The following is a 23,511-nucleotide window of genomic DNA, read 5'->3' as shown; positions in this document are numbered from 1 at the left end:
CATTCTGGCAGTCGTAAAGATATCTGTAGTACTTGATGGTACATGTACAGAGATTGAGTACACTGGAGAAGGCTTTACTGCGATCTTACTTGAAGGTAGTGGCAGATGGATGTGACAACACGCCTCCTGGAGTCTGTCATCCCATGTCTTTGCTAGCTAGCTATGTACATGTAATTGTGAATGATACGGACAGGTTGTGATATATGTCCAAGGGAGACCGCATGATTTTCATCATTCCTTATGGTCTCCAGGGTCATGAAGACAACATGCAGCGGGTTTTACAAAAGAATCACACTTCAATTTTCTTTCAAAGGTTTATTTTGAACGACAGCATCTGTGTTGTTTTGATTCAATGTACATGCCACAGTAACAAGTAACGCCCTCTCTCTAGGTAAATCAACAAACCTGTTAGCTGGTCAAAAAAGTTGAAAAGCTATCAACACTTCATGTACATGTAGTGTACATTACTCTGCAATAACAGCTAGTTCACAACAAATCATAGCTTAATTGCAGTCCAGGTCAGTGTTGAACTAAATGCAAACAACACGAGATCATCAAACCAGAACTTGATGATGAATTATTGCACTCTTCATGGACGATACTACATTTATTCCAGTCAGTTCAGTCCACTTTGATTGCCAAGACAGGCATGAAAACACAAGTCACTCCACTGGACAGCTGTAACACGAAGATGTCAAGATGACTCCAGAATCTGACATAGCAGTCCATTAAGCATGAAGACATGGGGTAACCTGACAAAGGTCACCACCACCTTGCTGGTAAGCTGAGAGTCCTCATGTCGCTCAACTTGCGGCTATTGTCTGCACAGGTTGTTTGTGTGACTCTAGTTTAAGGCTTGTGAACTGTGCCAGTAACTCGTTAACTCCATGAACTTCATCTATAGTCGTTGATAATGTCAGCTTCTCTGTGAGTTGACTGAGTTCACAGTCGCTGTCTGTGTGTCCAGTGATGTTGAGGTATTCTTTCATCATTCCCACAACCTGAAGACAAACAGGTAAAAACTTATAGCTTGAAGTGGAAGTGCATGTACAGGATGGACAGTGCAGAAGAATCATTCGTTACTCAGGAGTTGAACAAATCAATGTGAACTTGAAAATCACAATATCATAAAGCTTTCTTACCTGAGTGACCTCAACTTTGAGTTGTTCTGATGTAAAGGTCTTGTTATCATGGAGAGTCCTGAGTCTGGAATGAGCTAAATGCAGTGGCGTCTTTCCCATGTTGTCTGTCGACATCAGATTGGTTCCTAGAAAGGGAGACATCAACGATGTAAGTGCTAAGTAGGGTCACAATCAACTTGTTGATGTGTTTTAGAAACAAGACACGAAAACATCTAGGACATGTCAAAGAGAACATCCCAAATCAGGAATTCTCCAGTTTTACAAGGAGTATCCAATTAGGTAGAACCTTCACTACCTTGGGAGAGATAACATGATCATATAGCTTTTCATCCAGTCTCTACACATGTCATTCACACACACAAACAGCACACAATGTGACCACGGACACACAAACTGGAAAAAAATATAAGACTTACCCCCTTTTAGCAGAATAGTCACAACCTTGACGTGATGAGCACAGGCAGCTGCAAATAAAGGTCAAAGCTGGTACACAATATATACATCAACTGGATCAAAGCATGGCATAGATTAGTGTTTACCCGATCATATGATGCTTACATGTACAATATAGATGTAGTTAAGAAGGCAGATGCAGAATGGCACATGTACCAGGAAACACTGGTAGGAGAGTCTTCACAGTCTTCTCTGATACATGAGGAAGTTGCTTTCATCAGCTTTTTGATAATTTCACTCACTCTTTGTAAACATGTAGGTATTGTCCAAGTATTGCTAGAGAGGATCAAGACCGGATGATCACAATGACTTACCAAGATGAAGGGCTGTGTTTCCGATGACATCTTTTTGATTTGGATTAGCACCATGATCCAGCAAGACATTCACTGAAACAGTGAAATGTAACAAGAAGATTGTTAAACCTCCCTCTGCTATTGATGCATTCTTCAGCCATGGGAAGCTCATTACTATCAAGATTGACTCTTTTGTGATGAGTGAAAGCATCAACATTTCTCACTTCTGAATCAGGTAATAATTGCAAAATACCTACCTATGTCATGATGTCCTTTTGCAGCAGCAAAATGTAAAGCCGTTCGCTTCTTGTCGTCACAACAATTTGGGTCAACACCTGTCTCAAGAAGATGCAGCACTGGAATCAGAACATGTAACAAGACAGTTTTAAAACAGCATAGTCTAGAGCTCTCAGTAGTCTCCATCCCAAGTCATCCACTGATACTGATAGGGATAGGTTAGGCCTGCATGGACTCAGTTGCTCATTTAGTTGAATCATCACCAGCAGGCAGAAGGTGTGTATTTAGCAAGGTGTCAGGAACTGACCTGTGTTATAATCATTCTGATCGGACGCTTGGCGAAGTTTTCTGTCATCTGAAAAAAGATTTTGATACTATATACGTTCAGGTATCAGTTAAAAATTGAACTTCCAATGCCGGTCCGAAACCCAGATGTCAAAGGAGGAGGGTTGGTTGTGAAGGATCCTAGGAAATGAGGCCTACATGTATGGCGCACTGTGGACAAACCCGAGAAAGCAAATTGTAAAAAAGCGCTCCGCATGAACGCTTACAAATAACTCAGAAAGTAAGTCAAGGCAACCAAAATGACGTAGACGCGGACAAAATAGTCGTCAAATCTCTATCGCACATTGCAGTATTTTGTCTGAGATCTGGGTAACCTGTGCGGAGCATCTGCATCAGTCTTCAATAAACTAAGGCTTTCTAAACCTTAGATGACACATTGTTACTTTCAATCAACATACCAATAATGTCTCGACCTGTTCTCTTCCCATTGATGAACTCTCTCATGCGGATTCTTCGATGTGATGTGGAGACCTTGATCTTTCCCACATGACCAGACTGCTCATAAGTTTCTTGGATTGGTAACAAACCAAGATATGAGGTGCCTTTCTCGGGATTCGGATCCCAGTCACAAAAATTGAATTTAGGAACTTTGAAGTCAATGGCTATTTCTGGAGACACCTGAAAAACCAACAGGCCACGATTAAATAGAACGACTGGGTACTCTGATAACAATGACAACTACTTCACTCTAGGAGGCATGGTAGGCACATAGCCTAGTCGTTGACATTGATTGAACACCGAGTGTACTCGAAGTGCGGTTTGTTGCAAATCCAGGTGTTTTACAAAAACAGTAACATCTATTGGACTTCCTGATATTGTAGGGATTTGACTTGCAACAAGCATCTGACTGCCTTCATATACCTTCATCAAGAAACAGCCTTAACCGACGGCATGCAACGACGACCGTCGGTCGTCTCACGCTACATTTGATATCATCAAACCCAGCGATGACCAGTTTTACCAAGGATGAGAGAGCTTTTTGTCAAACACATAGCAGAGATGATAACTGCTACAGCAACAAAGACCACTGCAAGGTGTAAAAAAGGGTTACCGCTGGTTTAGGTGATATTCGATAACCAGCTGGAAGAGTCAAAATACCAAATCATGAAATATTCACCAAATATTCCCCCTCATCTGGAGAACTCTCTCGTTCCTCAGCCTCAGAACTTGAGCTGCTGGTGTCTCCATCCATATTGCTGCCACAGCAGCTTCACTTTCACGAAATATGACCTTTTCAGGTGTTAAATCACCAAAAATTGACCAAAGCTGTTGATGATATCAGCACAGTGATATGATATCTATGACGTCTAAGAGAGAATGGTAACAAAGTGTTGAAACTTGGTCGGCTTGACTCTGGAATGGTGGAATTTGAGCGACTTCAACAGAGAGATGGTGCACGCAAAAATCAAAAATCTCTTTTAATACCAAGCTTCTCACTCTCAAATTACTTCTCATGTATCTATTGTACTCCAAATCGGATTATAATTAGTCATTAATATCGCACGAAAAACCCAACCACCCAACGAGTACCACTGATGTGACGAAATGCGAAAAGCTATATCATCCCTTAAGATCCGACGCTTTTAATGACTATTTGTAATAATCTGATTTAGAAAACAATAGATAGGCCTACATGAGGAGTAATTTGAGAGTAAGTAACTTGGTATAGAATAGATTTTAGAATTTTTTAATGCGCTGTCTGTTTGTTGAAGTCGCTCAAATTTTATCATTCCAGAGTCAAACCGACCAAGTATCGTCCTCTCTAAGACGTCATAGATAACATATCACTGTGATACCAGGATCAGCATTCTCCGCCGCAGTGAGGCGGTGTCTGCTTTGGAGAATGCAGATGCTTTCGCCATTTTGTGCAAATTATGGATATCACCTGGATAAGATTTTACTGCTAGAAATATGCCTTTATCACCTTAAAAACTACTAGAAAGTATTCGTTTGGGACTGCTAAGACAGGAAATGCATAATTTTAATTGAAAAACTCTATTTTACCAAAACAATTAAAACTACTTTTTAAATCGCAGAAATATAAATTATCTTTGCTAGAGTGAACTGTCAGTGAACTGACAGTATTCATACACCTAGTACAGGGTTAAAATCGATTTCGGCAGTGAAATGGAGAGTCACCAACACAACATGGCGAATGCAAGGCTGGTCGGCTTCGAGTGACCACTTTCTTCTAGCTTTTACTCTGTCAATTCGCTTTCGAATCTTGCATTGAATGTCGTTAGGCTTCTTTTGAATCCCAAGCTATTTGAGAATGTCTGTCGATAAGACAAAGCGTGTGGGGCGGTGGTATTTTGGTGGAATAGCAAGTGCGATGGCGGCATGTTGCACTCATCCACTTGACTTGCTCAAGGTGAGTTGGAGGTTGACCTGTAGGCCTAGTGTAAGGCTGTAGAAACGGCAACAGTCCTGTGTCCAAATATAGAAGCTGACAGTGCACGCTGAGCAGTGCGTAATCGATCGCAAATGCATTGGAAATCAGATGCCGAGATCAACACAGATTACTCATCTGCCCTGCCTGGCATATGCTGCAGAGGTCGGGGAAAACAAAACCCCTTTTGCCACTTAACGCGAGTTGAGCCTACTATCCTACAACATATTAGCTACACGGTCACACCAGACAATGCCTCTAGCTACACTACAACCTGAGAGCCTGATGCCATCGCCAGAGTCTGACATATTTGACCATTGGGCGTATCATTAATATCAACCTGACCAGCATAAATTTTTCGTGTAGTTGTTTTTAATGATGCAGGTTGATCCTGGTTGATAAAGCCTAATCTTTGTTCCTCTTCAGGTTCACCTTCAGACCCAGCAGAAGGCCACCATTGGTTTGTTTCAAATGGGAGTTATTGTTGTGAAGAATGAAGGAATAACCGGTCTTTACAATGGACTCACAGCATCAGTCATGAGGCAGGTATGTTGGCTTACATGTATTGTGTAAAGACTCTGACATTTCATTACTTATGTTATTTGAAATTGATTTTTTTGTATTGTATTATTCATATCAAGTTTCAGAGCTCCTTACTGAGCAAGCAAAATTGTAAGGAAGACAATGACTTCATGATTAAGGTTAAGTTCTTCACCAGTACCCCTTCCTCTTCTCTTTTCCAGTTGACCTATTCCCTAACTAGGTTTGCCATATATGAAACTGTGAAGAAAAACACCACAGTTCCAGGAGAATCGATGCCTTTTTTACAGAAGGTGGCTCTGGCTGGATTTGCTGGAGGGTGTGGTGGAGTTGTTGGCACACCTGCTGATATGGTCAATGTCCGGTAAGCAAGAGCATTATAATTGCTTCTGAACAAATAGTGTTTTCTAAGTTACAAATAAATGTGTATTTAGCTGAATACATTATAATCTTCATGGTTGTTTATTTTCAGAATGCAAAATGATATGAAAATCCCCAAAGAACAGAGACGAAAGTAAGTATACCATGACCATGCATAGAGTTCACCTTGAAGACTTAACTGCTTGAAAAAAGTAACCCATCTCTTTAAACTGTCTCTCTGTGTGTTTTGAAATTGAATGTTTTAACGATTGTGAGTGAACTGGCTGCTAATATTAGTAGTGATACTATAATATCCATGTTTCAGTTACAAGCATGCTGTAGATGGATTATACAGGGTGTTCCGGGAAGAGGGACCAAGGCGGTTGATGTCTGGGTGTGTCACCGCTACGAGTAGGGCTATCCTAATGACGATAGGACAGGTAGGTGGAGACTTATTCTCCTAATTCAATACCATTCAGTAATCATTATCATATTCAAAATGCCTAGTGTTCCAGCTAGAATCTGAAAAGGGCTCAGACTGAAGAAGGGTGGGTGCAGCACTCTTAAGTGGCAATGCATTGGCCACTTGTGGAAAAGGCAGGGCAAAAAGAGAAAGTGTGCTGCTCCCTGAACTCTTTCAGCGATTTATGTTTCTGCCAAGTTAAATTGATTAACCACATTTTCATCTGCTTTCAGCTTGCCTTTTATGATCAAGTAAAACAAGGTCTTCTTGCTAGTGGCTATTTCAAAGACAACATCATTACTCATTTCACATCAAGTCTAACTGCTGTGAGTACATGTAACTGCTGTGATTGTCTAGATCTATCTTGGCTCTATGTTTGGGTGAATCAGAGTCTATTTTTGGTGTTAAAACATGTACTCAATGATTTTGATCGGTGACTGCTGAGATATGCAGCTAGGGCTTCATGAATATTTATGACCTACATGTCAGCTGGTTTATCCAGTGGTTGTTTCACATTAATATATAACCTTTCATTTTGAATAGTGGACAGTAATATATTAACAGCTGTTGAATTTGTCATAATCAACTGATACATACTGCTGATAACATGTGCGATACATAATAGATATTAACCCCTATCAGCAGCAAAATAATTGGGTACAATCAATCTCTCATTTAAATAGTATGTACTTAGTATTACATAAAATCTAGGCCTTTGGTTGGACTTTTCCCGTGTCCTTCTAAACGATATGGCCCGATTCTGATTAAGAGATCTAGTCTATTTATGTTCAGACGTTTGGTCATTATCGTAGTTGATATCAAAATTACATCAAAAACTTAATACCGTTACGCTCATACTGGCATGAAGTTTCAAAGTGCATATTTCTGTTCTTTGTGTTCCAGGGAGCTATAGCAACAGCTATGACACAACCTTTAGATGTAATGAAAACAAGAATGATGAATGCTGAAGCTGGACAGTACAAAGTAAGTGCATTGGTGCAGTGCTTGTATCTTAAATCAGCCATTTTGTAAGTGATGAGGTATTGGTCTAAGTAAAGCCTTCATGGCATACAGTATTATCGTGGACCTCATCTCAAAAAACAGCTTTTTGTGAAAAAGTAATTTCTTGGTTGTTTCAGAATCAGTCCATGTTCATGTATGTATTCACCCATACATGTGAACTGCAGCTGGACATTGCATAATGTGATTGTTGATGTCTTCCTTGTATAAAGTGTAACACTTCTTTTTAGAATCTTCTTCATTGTGCCATGGATATCCTTAAAGTTGGTCCGCTCGGATTCTATAAGGTATGATATCAACAGTTTGAGAATAACCAGCTATTATCACCTATGCTCACCATTTGTCCAGTTGAATCTGTGAAGTGTCCTTTGTTTATAGAGCTGTGTGTTGACAAGATTGCTTTGGCAGAGCTGGCCTAACTAGTGTTTTCACGTCGTGTTGCTTGAATAAAGTACAGCTGTAGTCGTAGTCTTATAATTCATGTCCACTAATTGTAGAATGAGTTGCTGTGCATAACCTACACCATTCACAAAAGAAGAAAATGTCGTGGTTTTTTTCTTGGTCTTTGGCCATTGTATGTGGCTGAGCTCTCCTCGTACTTCAGTAAAGTTAAGAATAAGATTTGGACAAACTGGCAAAAGTGATTTCAAAGTATACACTGAGACCTACCGGCGTTGTTATCCAAAGTAAGAAGGCCTGGTATGCATGACTTCAGCGAAACCAGTTGCAACTAAATATGATATTTTTTACATTGCATGTAATGGGTTGAAATATGTCTTTAGTTTCTGACACAAGAGCAGCTAGTGGGGGTTATGGTCATCTGGTGTTGTCTGATTCGGATTTTTTTCTGCTTGTGTTGCTGGATGTGTCATTTTCTAGGGTTTTTTCTTATGCATTCATTACCAGCTTCATCTGTTGTTAGCGTTTTAAAGAGCTTGGCATGGCATCCAAAGTGATGCTTTTAGCGATCTGGCCATCTTGATCTACAAGCCTTATAGCTGGCACACCCTCTGGAAGTACTACTTTCATTGGTTGTAGTTTAGGACTTGCTGGGGCAGGATGAGCACTTGGCATAGTCACATGTTGCTTTTATGAGTGTCTTTTTTTCAGTTCCTGCTTTCACTGAAATGAATCATGCTAACCAGTTAGACCTCAGGCTCTTGCATACATCGCAAGTTTGACTTGGCTAAATGCTGGTCACTTTACTAAGTTGAAACTGGAATTAGTCCAACTACCGACTTGTACAAGGCTAATATCCTGACCTTGGTCTACAAACCCTCAGTGGCAGTGCAATTGTTCTGTGTGGCCTTAGGTCGGGTTCAGGACATAGACCTAGCAATTAATTTTAATTGGAATCAAATTTGTCTGGCACAGCCCAGCCTTGATGTCCCAAAAATGAAGACTTGTAGTGAATGTGTTTAAGAATCGGTGTTTATGTGTTCAAGTTGTTGAATGCTCCGTGCTTCGTTTCAGGGTTTCTCACCGGCTTTTGCACGACTTACTCCGCATACGATATGTCTATTTCTCCTACTCGAACAAATGCGACTGAGTTTTGGTTACATAGAAATATCATGCATCACGGCCCACTCTTGATGATAGATGTGGTATTGAGGTGCATATTCAATTTGTTGCCAGATTAGTAAAAGTTCTGTTGCTCATTGTTTTCAAGCACTAACTCCCTCAAGTTTAACAATAACAAACTAAATCACTAATCTGAAAGTACAAGGCTTGATGGGAAGGGAATGCAGGGAGGCACAGTTGCTCTGAGCATTTTGATCTAACAGTCATGTGTTAGAAACTTGGCTAAGTGAGGGCAGTATGTGTTACTGGCCTGCACCTGACTTGCTCAAACATGTCAATGTTCTCAACTTGCTGTGTCATCTAAAGGGATATATTTTAAGTCTGCCCCCTCATCTTGCTAGCCTCTGTATTAGTGGTAGGATAGCATTTGGCAATTTCACTCTCCATGAGTGAGATAGCACTTGTTTGTCTTGCAAACTAGTGGACCTACTTTCTTAGAAACTCTGCTACTGGCTGTAAAACAAAGTATACTTTAGTATGTGTTGACACCGACAGTACAGGTGTTGTTCATGTGTCTGTCTGCCGCTGCATCTTGGGAATGTAGCATGACTTTATAGCTCTACGTGTATGGGCGATGCCCTCTAACTCTAACCCTATGGGTTACATTTTCAGTACATAATTAATCATTGCACTGGTATTTTTAGTTGCAAATTGATAAAGTCATCACTCACTAACTTTCTTTTCATTATTAGCTGACTGGGGTTTTCTCAATCACAACTTTACCATGTTAACAGCAATAGTTACTTCAGAATGTTAATCAGTGGGGACAGAAACTACCAAAATAAGTCAATATGAGAGCCTTGTTTCATTGGCATTCACCTGTGAAGCTAACCTTTTTCTGTTCAGTTTAGTGTGTTAGGTGTTTCCTCTTTACTTTACTTGCTAGCATTACCAACCTGCTAATCTGTCACCAACTTTGCATTTTTGATTCGTTTCTCTTTTGTCCACTTTCAGGGTGTTGTTCCAGCTTCTGTGCGCTTGTGCCCCCAAACTATTCTCATATTTGTATTCTTTGAACAAATTCGTATGAAGTTTGGTTACATTGAAGACTCTCAGTAACAAATGGAAGTCATGTCTTCATGTAATTTAGACTTCTTTCTTTTGAATATTCACCTTAACCACCAGGTGCTGGCCCGACTCGAATCCTAATCCTTCCATACAGATTTATGAATAGTTTTCTGTGGGTTGTTGAGTGTAATCCCTAAAGCCCCTTTTTACATTTTCTCTCATGTCCATTTTCAGGGTTTTCTACCTGCGTTTGTGCGACTAGGCCCTCACACTATCTGCACTTTCATTTTCCTTGAGCAAATGCGTATGAATTTTGGTTACATGAAACCTGAGGGTGAAGAGCAATAGTGGATAGTTATAGCTTATGAAACATGTAATTGACCACTCTTGATCATTGCCTAGATGTGACCTATCCTGACCTGACCTATACACACCTGCCTTTTCTGCTTTGCACAGAACCTGTAGATAGGCCTATATCAATATTGACATGCTACTCCTGCCTAATGCATCTTGAATATTTCTGAATCTGGACAATTCTAAGACTACAAGTAACTTCTAATACCAATTCTATCATCAGTCACGTTTTGTGTTTGTTTGATTTCATTTATCGGTACTAAAAATTAAGTGTTTAAAATCTCCTCATGGATCAATTTTACTGAGCATGTAAACAATGCGTGTGTATGGATGCCAAAGTCACCAGATGTATTCAACATGTGTGATGGATGGCATTGGTTTTTAAACATGAATCTCCTGATTAAATTGAACCGATATCTCTCATTCACTTTTTGCTATAGAAGCATACATGTATGGTGAACTTTAACCAATCCATTCTGCTCTATTGATATTGTGGCTTATGACATGACCCTTCAGCCGTGTTAATGCCTGAAGTAACTTGAGAGTTAGTTACAGGGTCAAGGCATGCATCCTCCGGGGGCTGTGGTGTGTGTGCTGGTGATGGATTAAACCTGTGTGTTGTTGCAGATTGGTTCACATTGTTTAGTTCTTCAGAGTGCCTCCAGTAGATTTGTGCCACTACTGGGTGGGGTATAATGCTTTGACTAATGTGGCTAAATTTCTAGGTAGAACTTTGCTGTAACCAGTATAGCAGTTTTAGCAAGTCGGAAGCCTTAATTTCAAGAAGTATTGCTTATTCTCAACTGTCACGGGTTTCATTACAAGATTGATGTCGTGTGCTTGAAATAAAGACCGTCAACGTCAGAACTGCATGCATCGTGACGTCCATAGTGAGCCTTTTTCGAAAAAGCTTGTAAAGATTGATTTTAACATGTAATAATGATGATCATTTCTAACTCATGAACATATCACTAATGTCTGTTTTCCTCCATTTTAGGGTTTTATTCCGGCATTCGTGCGCCTTGCACCACAAACCATCTTAACGTTCGTCTTCTTTGAACAAATCCGCCTGAACCTCGGCTACATGCCACGGCAGGCACCAGCTGTGGTGGCACCACCGATTGAGGAGGATCCACACCCGGAGACGGGCCATGCTGAACACCATGGAGGACATTAGTCCATGACTTCTATGATCTCTTGTAGGCCAGCTCAGTCAATGGGCTGCTGTTGATAATCAGTTGAGCACTATGAGAAGACAGTGAGGTAGCATTATCAGAGGCATGAAGGGAATAGCAGTGTGAAGGGCTGGGCAAAGATCTCCATCCATCTGTTTATGGATCAGTTGTTGCAGCTGTGAATGTGTATTCTCAACGCAAGCCTTGAAAAAGTGATGACATGTCCACTTCGGCCCTGCTATGTTATTGATACTGCCACCTCTCTAACAAGTATTTGATGCTCTATTCATCACTGTGAGTCAAATCGATTTGATCAGAGTTTAAGCCAAATATGTGTTAAACGTTTTGCCAAAGCTCCCCGTCAGACAAGACTCCTAGTTTTGCTTAAGATGTCCTCAATTTCAATATCGCGTGTCTCCTGCCTGCGGCCAAACTTATTGTGTTTTCATTCTTTGTGATGTGGGAGAGTTTCATGAGTGAGTTGATCACCAAGTCCGAGTTTGATTGCACATGTATTTTTACTGCCTGGTTATGTGTAACCATTTGTAGGTGCTAGCCAATTATTAAATCAAACCATTTTGTTGAGCCTGAATCATGCAGAACTAACCGTTGAAGATTTCGTGATTATTGTTAAGCTTTGTTGAGAGTTCAATGTATATGACCTCAGCTGTACCCCTTATTGAACTAAAACTGCCTTGCACAACCCAACTAAATGTGCATGCTAAATCAGGGCTCATAGATTGATGGTGGAGACTTTGATTACTACATGTAGAGAAATGTCAAGTGTACTTGAAATGTCTACTAAACACTAGGTTTGTTGAGGCATGCTTTTTTTATTTTGACAATTGATCTGGAATTGTCTCAATGAGAGTGTTAGCCAATTCTCTCTTAAAGTGTCACACTGCTAGAAGCACCTGCCCTTTATTCACTTGGGTACTTACATGACATTATATGTTAGGAACGTTTAGAGAAAGTTAGAAAAATGAACTGTCAACTATCTCGTTGATATTTTCAGTTTAACTTTAAACTATCCTGTCAGTTGTGTGTTCAGATAATCTTAATCTGGTGGTGATTACCGCTATCCCGGTTCATGTTCTGGAATAGTTTTCTGTTTGTTAAATGACAACTAATCAGTTTGATTCATTTGAGATATTACCTGTGTTGAAATCTAGATTTGTGATTGTGCTTGTAGTTAGATTTTCCAAATCAGTGAAGACAATATATAGCATTTTTGATTTGAGGGGTCAAACTGAGAGCAAGAGGCAGCAATGAAGAGCTTGTGTGAAGAGTTTCAGAGTGATTTTTAGTATATATTGGATCGGGTACGGGTCGTTTTTAAAGGTGCCTATGGGTTGGAGGCTCCAGCTCTGTATACCAAGTAAGAACTGGGACGGGGAAGGGGCTACGCCCTGGTGAAATATTGTCATCCAGGAAACTAGCGTCAGGTCTTTTTGTTTGACTGATGTTGACAACTTTTGGTTATCCAGTCGGCTGATTATTCAACTCTGCTTGTTACTAATAGAAAGGAGACTGATTTTTGTTCAGTAATTTAGTCAAGAAAGTCGCTAGACCAAATAATCATGAGAAAATTGGATAAAATATGTGTTTCTTTGCACCACGTATTAGTGAAAGCTCTTGTCTTTTTTGTGCAAAACCAATTGTTATTGCTTTTAATATATATTTTGTATAAAATGTAATTAAGTTGACCTCTTGTTGCAGGAAGAATTTAGGACAATAATATATTATAAAATCCTGATACATCTTTTTGTAGCTTTTTTGGTGATAAGTCTCTGACCAATCACATAGTGGGTTTGCAGTGCATTGTTTTGGAAACACGTGAAAGGTACTGCCTGATATATGTTTCATTCCCCTCTGCCAGTGTTGAAGGCCATGTATTTTGAGATTCCTTCCGACGCGACCGTTAACACTTTCAAACCACGTAGATCCACGTGGCCCAAACCCCCCTCTTTGAGCCGGTTATCGAAGTCTCATGGACTTCATGGAAGAACCTTTTCTTGTCCTTTCAGTTCCTACCTTACCCTGAAGATGGCGATGGCGTAGTTCTTTCATGAAGTCCGTGAGACTCCGATAACCAGCTCAAAGGGAGGGGGATTTTGGCCACGTAGATCTACGTGGTTCGGTGCTGAAGGTGTTGGGTCTCGTTAGGGAGGTTATTTGCAATAGAGTGACTTACTTTTATTGCTGTATTTTTTCACTTCACATCATTGTTATTTTGAAAAAGCCTGCCATAATTCTGTTGACTGTTTGTTGTCGACAAGAGTCTATGTTTCATGAATAACAAGGCTGTGTTCTGTACATTGTATTCCGTCTTTAGTCTCCTGTCTTTGCATCTGTTTTCATTATTTTGTTGCCTTAAAAGAGGGCAACGTTAAGTCGGTGAATTGGTTTTAATGAAGATGACCCTTACGAAAAAAATCTCAGATTCACTTCAACCCCAAGACTTGACCTGACCCAATTTATGCCTGCCCTTAACAGCCCAGGAACTCCCGAACCCGAGCAAAATCATGAAGGCCATCGCACTATTTCGTCCGTCTTCTGTCATGGTACAGGCAACTGCAATTAAGATTGGTGAAATCCCAATATCATTCTGTCTGTGGGATTTCGAAACAATCAACCTCTGCCAGCTGCTTATCTATTCAGATTGTAAAGGCCTTGACACAACCTAAAAACTCTGAAACAACTACCCTCTGCCAGCTGGTTATCTGGTCAGGTTGGGAAGACATTGACACAACCTTCAAAGGGTCTTAGCTGTAGAAGACAACATTACACTTGCGTTCTACATGGGTGATACAAGACAACTGATTTGGTTGTACCATGGTAATCATCTCACAAGGATGGACAATGGAACAACCAACCTCTGCCAGCTGGTTATCTGATCTCACGAGACTGGCAGTACACATTGGGTGATATGAATAAAGACTAGCAAATGCTTTTACTCCGGTTTTGTACAGGAAGGCCTAGTGTAATGTACATGGAGATTTAGATAAAAGCATTTCCTAGTCTTTATTCATATCACCCAATATCTACCTGACAACTCTTTAAGTACAACCTGAGTACTACTTGGGACCACAGTCATCTTAAACGTGCCACCAAAATGACGTCAATATCTACATAAAAATACTTAACTTGATCAATTTGTCTACAGTGTAACTTTGGAATGAAGCCCTCAAATTCGTTGTCAGTCCTCGTTAGATTTTTAGCCGTAGCAGCCAATGGCTGGTCTCAAATCATCCACAACAATCAACAGAACATTGGGTTTCTGGGAATGTGCGAGACCTGAAACAAATGCCAACACAACCGAGATGAAAGTGGATACAGAATTGTGACAAAGATACTGATGATAACATCACACATGCCAATGGAGTATTTAATTGTGCTGGCTCCTGAATTAGAAATTACTCGAAGAGAAATTTGTCCAAGAGACATCTCCAATAATCATATGGACAGGCCTCAAGACATTTCTAATAAACATGGGGACAATCTCTTCCGAGTGGTAATCTGTCCAATTGACCACGACCAAGTATCTGATTTATAGTACGGGCCTATATGTAGACTAGGCCTGTGGTCTGCTGGTATGACCCATATTTTGGGTATTGTAAAATTGTTATGACAAATATATTAAAAAAACTCTTACATTAGAATATCAATTAGTGTAAGAGGTATCTATCGATAAAATCAAAATCACTTTCAGGTTGATATTTCTTGAGATGAAAACGAAAGAACATATTAGTGAAGGCACATTAGCAAAACCAAAATATTGATCTTTCAGAAATTAGTTAGGTATCAAACTTTCATTTCTCTGCTCAACGTATTTGAAGTAGTCGTGATCGCGTAATAGACGAACGCCTGCTGACCAAATACTCGTAGCACAGTGACATGTGCATATCTTTGCTAATTTTTGACTATTTTGCTATACAGCCATGTATATGCAACACAGTTAATTCATTCTAAGATATGCATGCATGCCATGGTGACCAATATTGAGGATCACCGATTGTAGATGTCTGGGGTATGACCTATCCCCCATACAGCCATTGCATGCCCCTACATCCTACATCAGACACATACAGGAGACATATTGATGGATACCATCGGTATGTGGTCTCGAGAAGCCGGTTCCAATGACCACTCGTACTCTGGATGGAAGGAAGCTGAGATTGCTCTGGGACTCGCTAGTCCCCACGCGCCCGGCTATAAAACACCGGCACCCCGACATGCTCGTGTTCTGTGAGAAGGAAAAGGAGGTCCTAATCATCGATACAGCTGTCAGCTCCGACAGACACGTCCTAGCACGTGCGGAGGAGAAACGATCGAAGTACTGTGGCTGTGACTATCTCATCTCTCTCATCTCTCTCATCATGTTGTCAGAGACAAGACCACAATTGATTTTTTAAGCCTTTTAGCAGTTAAATTGTCAATGTTTGACCGCGACGCATCAAAGAATGCGTGGTGTTGTGAATCTGAAATTTAGATTATGTTATTCCGGACAGTCGGGCAAGTAAATGGTGAAAAATAAACTGGTGATTGACCACGGAAATTTTTTGATAATCGACAAATTAGACAGACTTTGATATTTCCACTCTGGCAGAAAAAACTCAAAACACGCCCCCTATTACCCAATTAGCAAAATTCGAAATTAATTTTTTCATCAAATAATTTCTTTATATCTGTAGACTTGCCACAACAAATATTTTTTCAATACCTCTCCAAATATGTATTTGAGAGTTAAAAACATGCACTCGTCTAATTGATAGGCCTCGACCCTCCAACCGGCTGTGAATATTCATTAGTGGTCTTGTCTCGTCAACACGGTGGAGCAGCCAGGACTAATTCGGCCTGGCTATGGCCGTTTTATCTCTCTCATCATGCTGTCAACACAGTGGGGCAGCCAGGACTGATTCGGCCTGGCTGTGACTTCCTCATCTCTCTCACCATGTTGACAACTTGGCAGAGCAGCAAAGACTGATCTGGCCTGGCTGCGACTGTCTCATCTGTCTCAGCATGTTAGCAACACGGTGGAGCAGCCAGGACTGATTCGGCCTGGCTGCGACTGTCTCATCTCTCTCATCATGTTGACGACTTGGCAGAGCAGCCAACAAGACTGATGTGGCCTGGCTGTGACTATCTCATCTCTCTCATCATGCTGTCAACACGCTGGAGCAGCCAGGACTGATTCGGCCCGGTTGTGACTTCCTTTTCTCTCTCACCATGTTGACAACTTGGCAGAGCAGCCAAGACTGATTTTGGCCTGGCTGTGACTGTCTCATCTCTCTCACCATGATTATTGTCAACACGGTGGAGCAGCCAGAACTGATTCGGCCTGGTTGTGACTGCCTCATCTCTCTCACCATGTTGACAACTTGGCAGAGCAACCAATACTGATTTGGCCTGCCTGTGACTGTATCATCTCTCTCATCATGTTGTCAACACGATGGAGCTTGTTGGCTGCTCTGCCAAGTTGTCAACATGGTGAGAGAGATGAGGCAGTCACAGCCAGGCCACATCAGTCCTGGCTGCTCCACCGTACTGACAGCATGGTGAGAGAGATGAGGCAGTCACAGCCAGGCCACATCAGTCTTGGCTGCTCCACCGTGTTGACAGCATGGTGAGAGAGATGAGGCAGGCACAGCCAGGCCACATCAGTCTTGTTGGCTGCTCTGCCAAGTTGTCAACATGGTGAGAGAGATGAGGCAGTCACAGCCAGGCCGAATCAGTCCTGGCTGCTCCACCGTGTTGACAACATGATGAGAGAGATGAGGAAGTCACAGCCAGGCCGAATCAGTCCTGGCTGCTCCACCGTGTTGACAACATGATGAGAGAGATGATGAAGTCACAGCCAGGCCGAATCAGTCCTGGCTGCTCCACCGTGTTGACAGCACCTCAGGCGAAATTGCATGGCTTCTGTCGGTCGCACTTTCAATGTCCTCCCTGAGCATTTCAACTATCAAAGCAATGGTTTCTCTGCAAAAACGGTATCTTTTAAAAAGTTTATTGTCATTGAAGAACTCCAAGTGGTTGATTCTTTGTCTAAAATGCCGTGGAGCTTGAAAAAATGGCTGGAAAGCCCATCGCGAGAAGATAGCATCTTTGGTGATGCCAACGATATAATGTTTGACTTTGTGAACACTTGGCTGTCTGTGAATAATGTATAAGAAGATGATATCTTCATGAATGCACTTGTATATTCACCATTATTGTGCTCGCTGCTCAAAGAAGCGTTTGGCAGCTTGGTTGATATCATACACTAGCTGATGTTAATCCATGTATCCTAGTATCTGTTCTTGGCTAGCTTAGTGCACGGCGAGTGTGCCAGTCATGGAAGCGGGTGTCAGTCATCTGATGGTATTGTTCGGATGTTTCATGTTGGTCCAGTCCAAAGAAGACGCATGTAAGTTTATTTCTTTTCTTTCACCTTACTTTATTGTGACGCCAAACTTGCAAGTGATGACTCTCATTATTCTGCATCACGAATTTGTCAGATTGCACACGTTAGGCCCGTTGTGCTAAAAACATGTTCATGCCCCGATTTCCTTTAAAAAACCAATACACCATCGCTCAGAGCTAGCAGATGCTTGTCTTCAAGATAGGTTGTTCCCCTAATAAACCATCGCCCAGAGCTGGCACTGATCTGGTTTTAAAAGGGTTGCCCCATGGATAATTGCGTAATCAATGATAAAAAGGACAAAGTCATTTTCGTTCATGTCCCCCAACTGATGTGTCAAATTTCATTGAAAAACTCCTAACCGTTTGGGCTCCAGAGGTGATGATACATCTGACAATAGGAAGAAGAAGAAGGTTTGAAGGTTTGAGGAAAACCTCTCCTAACCGTCTTCTGCTTTGCCTTGCAGGGTGCTTTGACGAGCTGGGGCGGGTAGAATGCAGGCACGGCGCCCGCTTCCAAGACCGCTGTGCGGCTGAAGACCACTTCAAGAGCAAATGTCAGCTTTCTTGCGGCGTTTGTGGAAAGGGTAAGTTTCGACTTGGCCCTGGCTCAAATGCTTGGATAATGCATAAATTCTGATGTATAATGTTGCCTTTTAGATATCATGCCCGTTTCAGCACACGTCCATGGCAGGACTGATGAAACACGCAACTTGATTGATGTTGCTAGACCTGTTACACGGTATGACCATCATGCTCATAAACGTCAAGCGTTAAGTGATCCCGGTTGGTGGTTCTTGTAATCAAACGCCACACTGATATATCATTAGTGAAACTATTTTCTCCTATTTCCAGCTGATATCACTCCAGGCTGTTTGGACATGTATCGAGAGCTGTGTCCAGTTTGGGCGGACTCGGGGAAGTGTCAAGACAAGGAGGGAGATCTGGGTTTCTTTTGCCCAAAATCATGCGAAACGTGTGTGAAGAAAAAACGCGGAATGGGGCTTGATAAGAGACTTTACAGGACGTCATTTCACGGGAAGTCTCAGCTAGTGTGGCTTCACGCGAGGCTTGAAAGGACGTGGAATGACGAGAGACATCAAAGGAAGTGGCTTCACGAGGAGCCTCGGTGGATATCACTATGGCATGACAAGAAGCATCAGCGGAAGTGGCGTGATGAAACATATCGCAGGACGTGGCTGAATGGGAAACCTCCGCAGAAGAGGCTTGACCAGTAACCTTGGCGACTATATGGCGTTCGCTTTACGAAAGATAGCGGAAGGGAACATGGTGATACTCGGTGAACGTCGTTCTAGGACTATACGTTCACTTCTCGCTTCTGAACGTGGTTGCAGGAAATCATCGATGTGAGCAAAGACTGCCTACCATCGTTGATGTGAGCAATATTCTTCATTCAAGAACTACTCTCGCTACGGAGCTGTGGCTATCAGATTTTTTATATGTTTCTGTAAAACCTAAAAGCTATTTGCTACTTGCTTTTGAATTCTATCGCATATATTCGATAAGAAAGATTGTCATCCTTGGCGAATACTCGAACCTCGAACACTTAACCCATACAATACAAATCATTATGAAAGTTCAGCCATTGGGCAAGTCCACTTTGAACAGCCTCGATCAGTTCACCGGAGCATCCCTTTTGGCTCACCCGTCTAGTCGCTATATATTACTTTAGCGCGCTGCGGCAGCAGAACAGCTTTTTACACTCAGCTCGGTAGAAGTCCAACGAGACGACATATATGATGTAGTTGGCGCTGTAGTTGATGTAATGGAAAGTGAAGGTGAAGTCGGTGAGCTGATACACTACTTTGATTAGATCCGGACCAACCCCGGCCCAGTTTGTTACCTCACCCACTGCATGGATGCCTCCAACAATGCCTAGCGGTGTCATGGCAAAGATGTAAGCTGCTGATACTAGAACTAGGTTTTTAATGATCTTCCGTTCATTCTGTTTCAAGCGGTATCTGCTTTCGGAGAGTTCGACAGATCTATCAGCGTGCTGTACCCCATGCACGATTAAGATGTTCAAGACTAACACGGCACAAACAGGAAGATACAAGTACAGTCCGAAATTAACAATCTGAAATACCACAAAATGCCAAAACACCACCAACGCAGGTCGACATTCGTTGATGATATGACCAGATTCGTCCCGTGAATAAAAAAGATTGAAAGAAGGAACCGTCGCTAGACCAAGTAATATTGACACTGTGAAAATCAACAGAATGGCCATCTTTCGCTTCTTCTGCGTAAAGATGGTAGTCACTTTCAGAGGGCGCCAAACAGCCACGGTTCTTTCGATGCAGAAAGCTACCAGGATCCACGTTGAAAGCAAACCACACGACATGAACATAAACATACGAAACTTGCAGTGTTCTGCAGAAAGTGCTTCCTGTACAAAAACCTTACCCCCAGAAAAGACGTAGATGCCTTTGTCGACCCAACCATTGACACCGACACAAAGGTTGGCAAGGTCGGCTACAGCCAGCGGCCCGAGGTAGGTTGCAGTCACGATGTCTCGATGGCGGACACGGTAAAATATCACAATCGACAGAAGATTTCCGAAAATGCCCGATACCAGAACGACCGCCGTGACGTAGACACCAAAATGTGACACGAATTCCGTGAATGCCGACAAGATGTTGGCTGCACTCTCAAGAACTAGCGTAAAATTGGTTGGTGTCGCAAAAGTGATCGTCAGAACCTTGTCGTTTTCTGAACTTACATTGAAAACTGTAGCATGGTCATTTGTTGCCATCATTTGCCCGATATTCGTCCATGTACGTTCAAGAAAAACCTGACTTATATACAGGCTGTCCGAGCGATGCTGCCGCGGGTCTGATGTGACATGACCATTAGCTTCCTGCCTCGCTATATGAACTCAGTACTAAGAGTCACATGACGAAGACTTGAAGCCGTTGGTTACAAAAGGACGAAATTCCACGTTACAGTTTCCCTACATGGACCATGAATATAGATGCGGCTTTCTGTTGGCAGGGAATGTTCAAATATTTATGCGGCAAAAAAGGCCTTCGTCAAGTTACCTCTTTCCCGGACCTTAATAATGTATATGTGTCCATGTCTTTATCAATCATCGACTCAACTTCCGTAAATGCAACCCTATATTTGGAGCTTCAACCATCCCCTACTTCTATTCCTGAAAAGCTAAATTGATTACACTATTTTCAGATAACAAGTTTCAAGTTGCAGTCACCTCACATGAGCGTGAGAACATGGATGAAAGTACGAATGGGGAATTGTGTAAGCATAATTTGATAAAGAGAGTACCAGATCAAGTTATTGCACTCAGGCCAAGAAAGGGACTTATTTGATTTTTGTGGCACCAAAATATGGTCGTTTGATGTTTTCACGTTAAAGAATCATCCCTATGCTTACTCATTTAACTGCGAGGTGAAATCGCTATTTCACGTGCAAAGATTGTCACAATCATTGCTGTCCACAAAGTGAATATAAGTGTTGAATAAAGTAAGTTGACGTCTGGAATCTTGAGTCCTCAAAGGAAGCAAGAGTTCTCAACTCCTGCATTGGCCTCGTGCCATCGCCGAAAACCATGCCACGAGACCGAGGGGCCGGCTAGTAGACCTTGGCAATATTTCAGCCTGTCTAGCCAAGGCTCCTCGCAATTAATGGCAAGACTTGGAAATATTCAAGATCAACCGGATTCAGAGATATTCATCCGGCCTATTTGGAGTTCCAGTTCCATCCCGGGGAATCAGATCGGCGAACCGACGATTGGAGTGCCATGCGCCCGGTCAACCTGCTAGCCAACGAGCCTCGTTTTCCATACACTGACCTGAGTTCAACAATTCGCGGTTACTGGGATATAGGCCTGGTGTATCATTTTTAGTTGTATCCCATATCTCAGTGACGGGCTTGGCAGTGACATGACAAGGAGAAACGTGCACTCATAAATTTCGACAGCAGAACATATTTTTACACTCTGCTCGGTAGAAGTCCAACGAGACGACATAGATAATGTAGTTGGTGCTGTAATTAATGTAATGGAAAGTAAAGGCAAAATCAGCCATCTGGTAGATAAAGTTGATCATTTTCGGACCCATGCCGCTCCAGGCCGTCACCTCCCCAATCGTCTGTATGCTGCCGGCTATTCCCAGTGGTGTCACAGCAAAGACATAGGCAGCAGAGATCATTACAAGGTTTTTGATGATCTTTCGTTCATTCTGTTTCGAGTGGTCTCTGGTTTTGGTCAAACCATCAGTATGATCGGCGTGATGCACTCCATATATTATGAAGATATTCAAGACAAATACGCTTAATATTGGTATGTACAAATATATTCCCAGATTGACTATTTGAAATATTACAAAATGCCAAAACGCCGTCAGTGCTGGTCGACATTCGTTGATAACATGGCCAGAATCATTCATTACGTAAAACAGTTGAAAGGAAGGTACAGTAATCATGCCAAGTAAAACAGATGCAGAAACGATAAACAAAATGGAGATTTTTCGTTTCTTCTGTGTAAATATAGAAGTGACTTCCAGCGGGCGCCAAACTGCCACACATCGTTCGATACAGAAAGTAACCAGGATCCAAGTTGAAAGAGAGCCACAGAACATAAACATAAACATTTGAAACTTGCAGTGACCGTCAGAGAGCGCCTCTTGGACGTAAACCGTTTGCCCAGAAAAGGCGTAGGCGCCTTTGTCCAGCCAGTGATTGACACCAACACACAGGTTGACAAGGTCGGCTACAGCCAGCGGCCCGAGGTAGGTTGCAGTCACGATGTCTCGATGGCGGACACGGAAAAATATCACAATCGACAGAAGATTTCCGAAAATGCCCGATACCAGAACGATCGCCGTGACGTAGACACCAAAATGCACTACAAGATATGTCAATGAGGCAAATATGTCATCTTCACTCTCGTCAATAGATGCTGAATGCGTTGAACTCGTGAAGTATATCGTCAGAACGGAATGGTTCTCGTTTTCCAACATTGCGTGAAAAAGTTTGTAGCTTCTCATTAAAAAAAGTGCTGAGATGGTCGTTTGGCAATCGAGCGTGGAGTTCAACTGAAGTGGAGGTTCCCACCACCAAATGTACTTGGAATTATCACTGAGAAGTACATCGCCTACATGGCGGAATTTTGGAACCTTGGATCCAATCGTCTGCCTGCCGAATCCGAAAGCTTCCCCACATAGCTAGATTATCTGGCCTCCTTCACGCGACTGATGGCAACCGAACAATGAACTCGGTGATTTGTACCGCGGCAGTCAGTCTGAGAATAGCACTCTTCCTCATTTATATATAGCGTCTGCTTTTGAACCTAAGGAATGTAACTTGAGTCCTGATATATATACATGATCTTTTATTCTATTTATAACCGAGCACAACGCTGGTCTATTCTAGTCTTGGCACACCCAAACAGCAAAAAATTGGTAAGTATATTCAGTTCTCCTTCGTTTAACTCCAAATCTACTTTCGAAATTTGAAACTCGAGTGCACTGTCCGTCGTTCCAAACAACTCAATATGATATAGCTATTACCGTCACTACATACCTTTGTTCCCTTCACATTGGAAACTGTTCTTGATCCACTCGCTTCCAAACCTGATGTTGTTAGAACACATAAAAAAACTTGTCGTTTTCGCTTCCGTCAGCTGTCATCAGGAGTGAGAAACTAGGTGAGATATCAAATGCATTTCGTGATAAAGGCAAGTCGGTGATGAGGATAGTCATTAGCAGAA

The 23,511-nt window shown here is 41.9% G+C and overlaps 2 protein-coding genes across 7 annotated transcripts; one reads left to right on the top strand and one right to left on the bottom strand.

The window, feature by feature from the left end:
* Positions 1-300: 300 nt before the first annotated feature.
* Positions 301-4,272, bottom strand: LOC135482846 (ankyrin repeat domain-containing protein 54-like). Of its 2 annotated transcripts, none has more exons than XM_064763290.1 (9): positions 4,218-4,272; positions 3,588-3,823; positions 2,869-3,088; positions 2,433-2,480; positions 2,146-2,244; positions 1,910-1,981; positions 1,559-1,606; positions 1,143-1,267; positions 301-1,001 (listed from the first exon to the last, which is right to left on the bottom strand). In XM_064763290.1, exons 2-9 carry the CDS (start codon positions 3,660-3,662, stop codon positions 804-806), a joined length of 885 nt encoding a protein of 294 aa, XP_064619360.1. In that variant the 5' UTR covers positions 3,663-3,823; positions 4,218-4,272; the 3' UTR covers positions 301-803. The 2 variants fall into 2 exon arrangements, with proteins under 2 accessions (XP_064619360.1, XP_064619369.1); XM_064763299.1 differs by lacking the exon at positions 4,218-4,272 and adding an exon at positions 3,919-4,196.
* A 311-nt stretch (positions 4,273-4,583) lies between these two features.
* LOC135496235 (mitochondrial dicarboxylate carrier-like) lies at positions 4,584-13,116 on the top strand. Of its 5 annotated transcripts, none has more exons than XM_064785438.1 (10): positions 4,584-4,841; positions 5,286-5,405; positions 5,603-5,763; positions 5,872-5,913; positions 6,085-6,199; positions 6,456-6,548; positions 7,126-7,206; positions 7,473-7,529; positions 10,066-10,165; positions 11,183-13,116. In XM_064785438.1, the coding sequence occupies exons 1-10, from the start codon at positions 4,743-4,745 to the stop codon at positions 11,242-11,244; spliced, it is 930 nt and encodes a 309-aa protein (XP_064641508.1). In that variant the 5' UTR covers positions 4,584-4,742; the 3' UTR covers positions 11,245-13,116. The 5 variants fall into 5 exon arrangements, with proteins under 5 accessions (XP_064641508.1, XP_064641519.1, XP_064641541.1 ...); XM_064785449.1 differs by lacking the exon at positions 10,066-10,165 and adding an exon at positions 8,716-8,854 and having other exon boundaries at positions 11,183-11,269; XM_064785471.1 differs by lacking the exon at positions 10,066-10,165 and adding an exon at positions 9,778-9,904 and having other exon boundaries at positions 11,183-11,265.
* The last annotated feature ends 10,395 nt before the right edge of the window (positions 13,117-23,511 follow it).

Source organism: Lineus longissimus, chromosome 1 (genome assembly GCF_910592395.1).
Source record: "Lineus longissimus chromosome 1, tnLinLong1.2, whole genome shotgun sequence".
Lineage (NCBI taxonomy): Eukaryota > Metazoa > Nemertea > Pilidiophora > Heteronemertea > Lineidae > Lineus > Lineus longissimus.
This window is presented reverse-complemented; position numbering and strand designations above follow the sequence as displayed.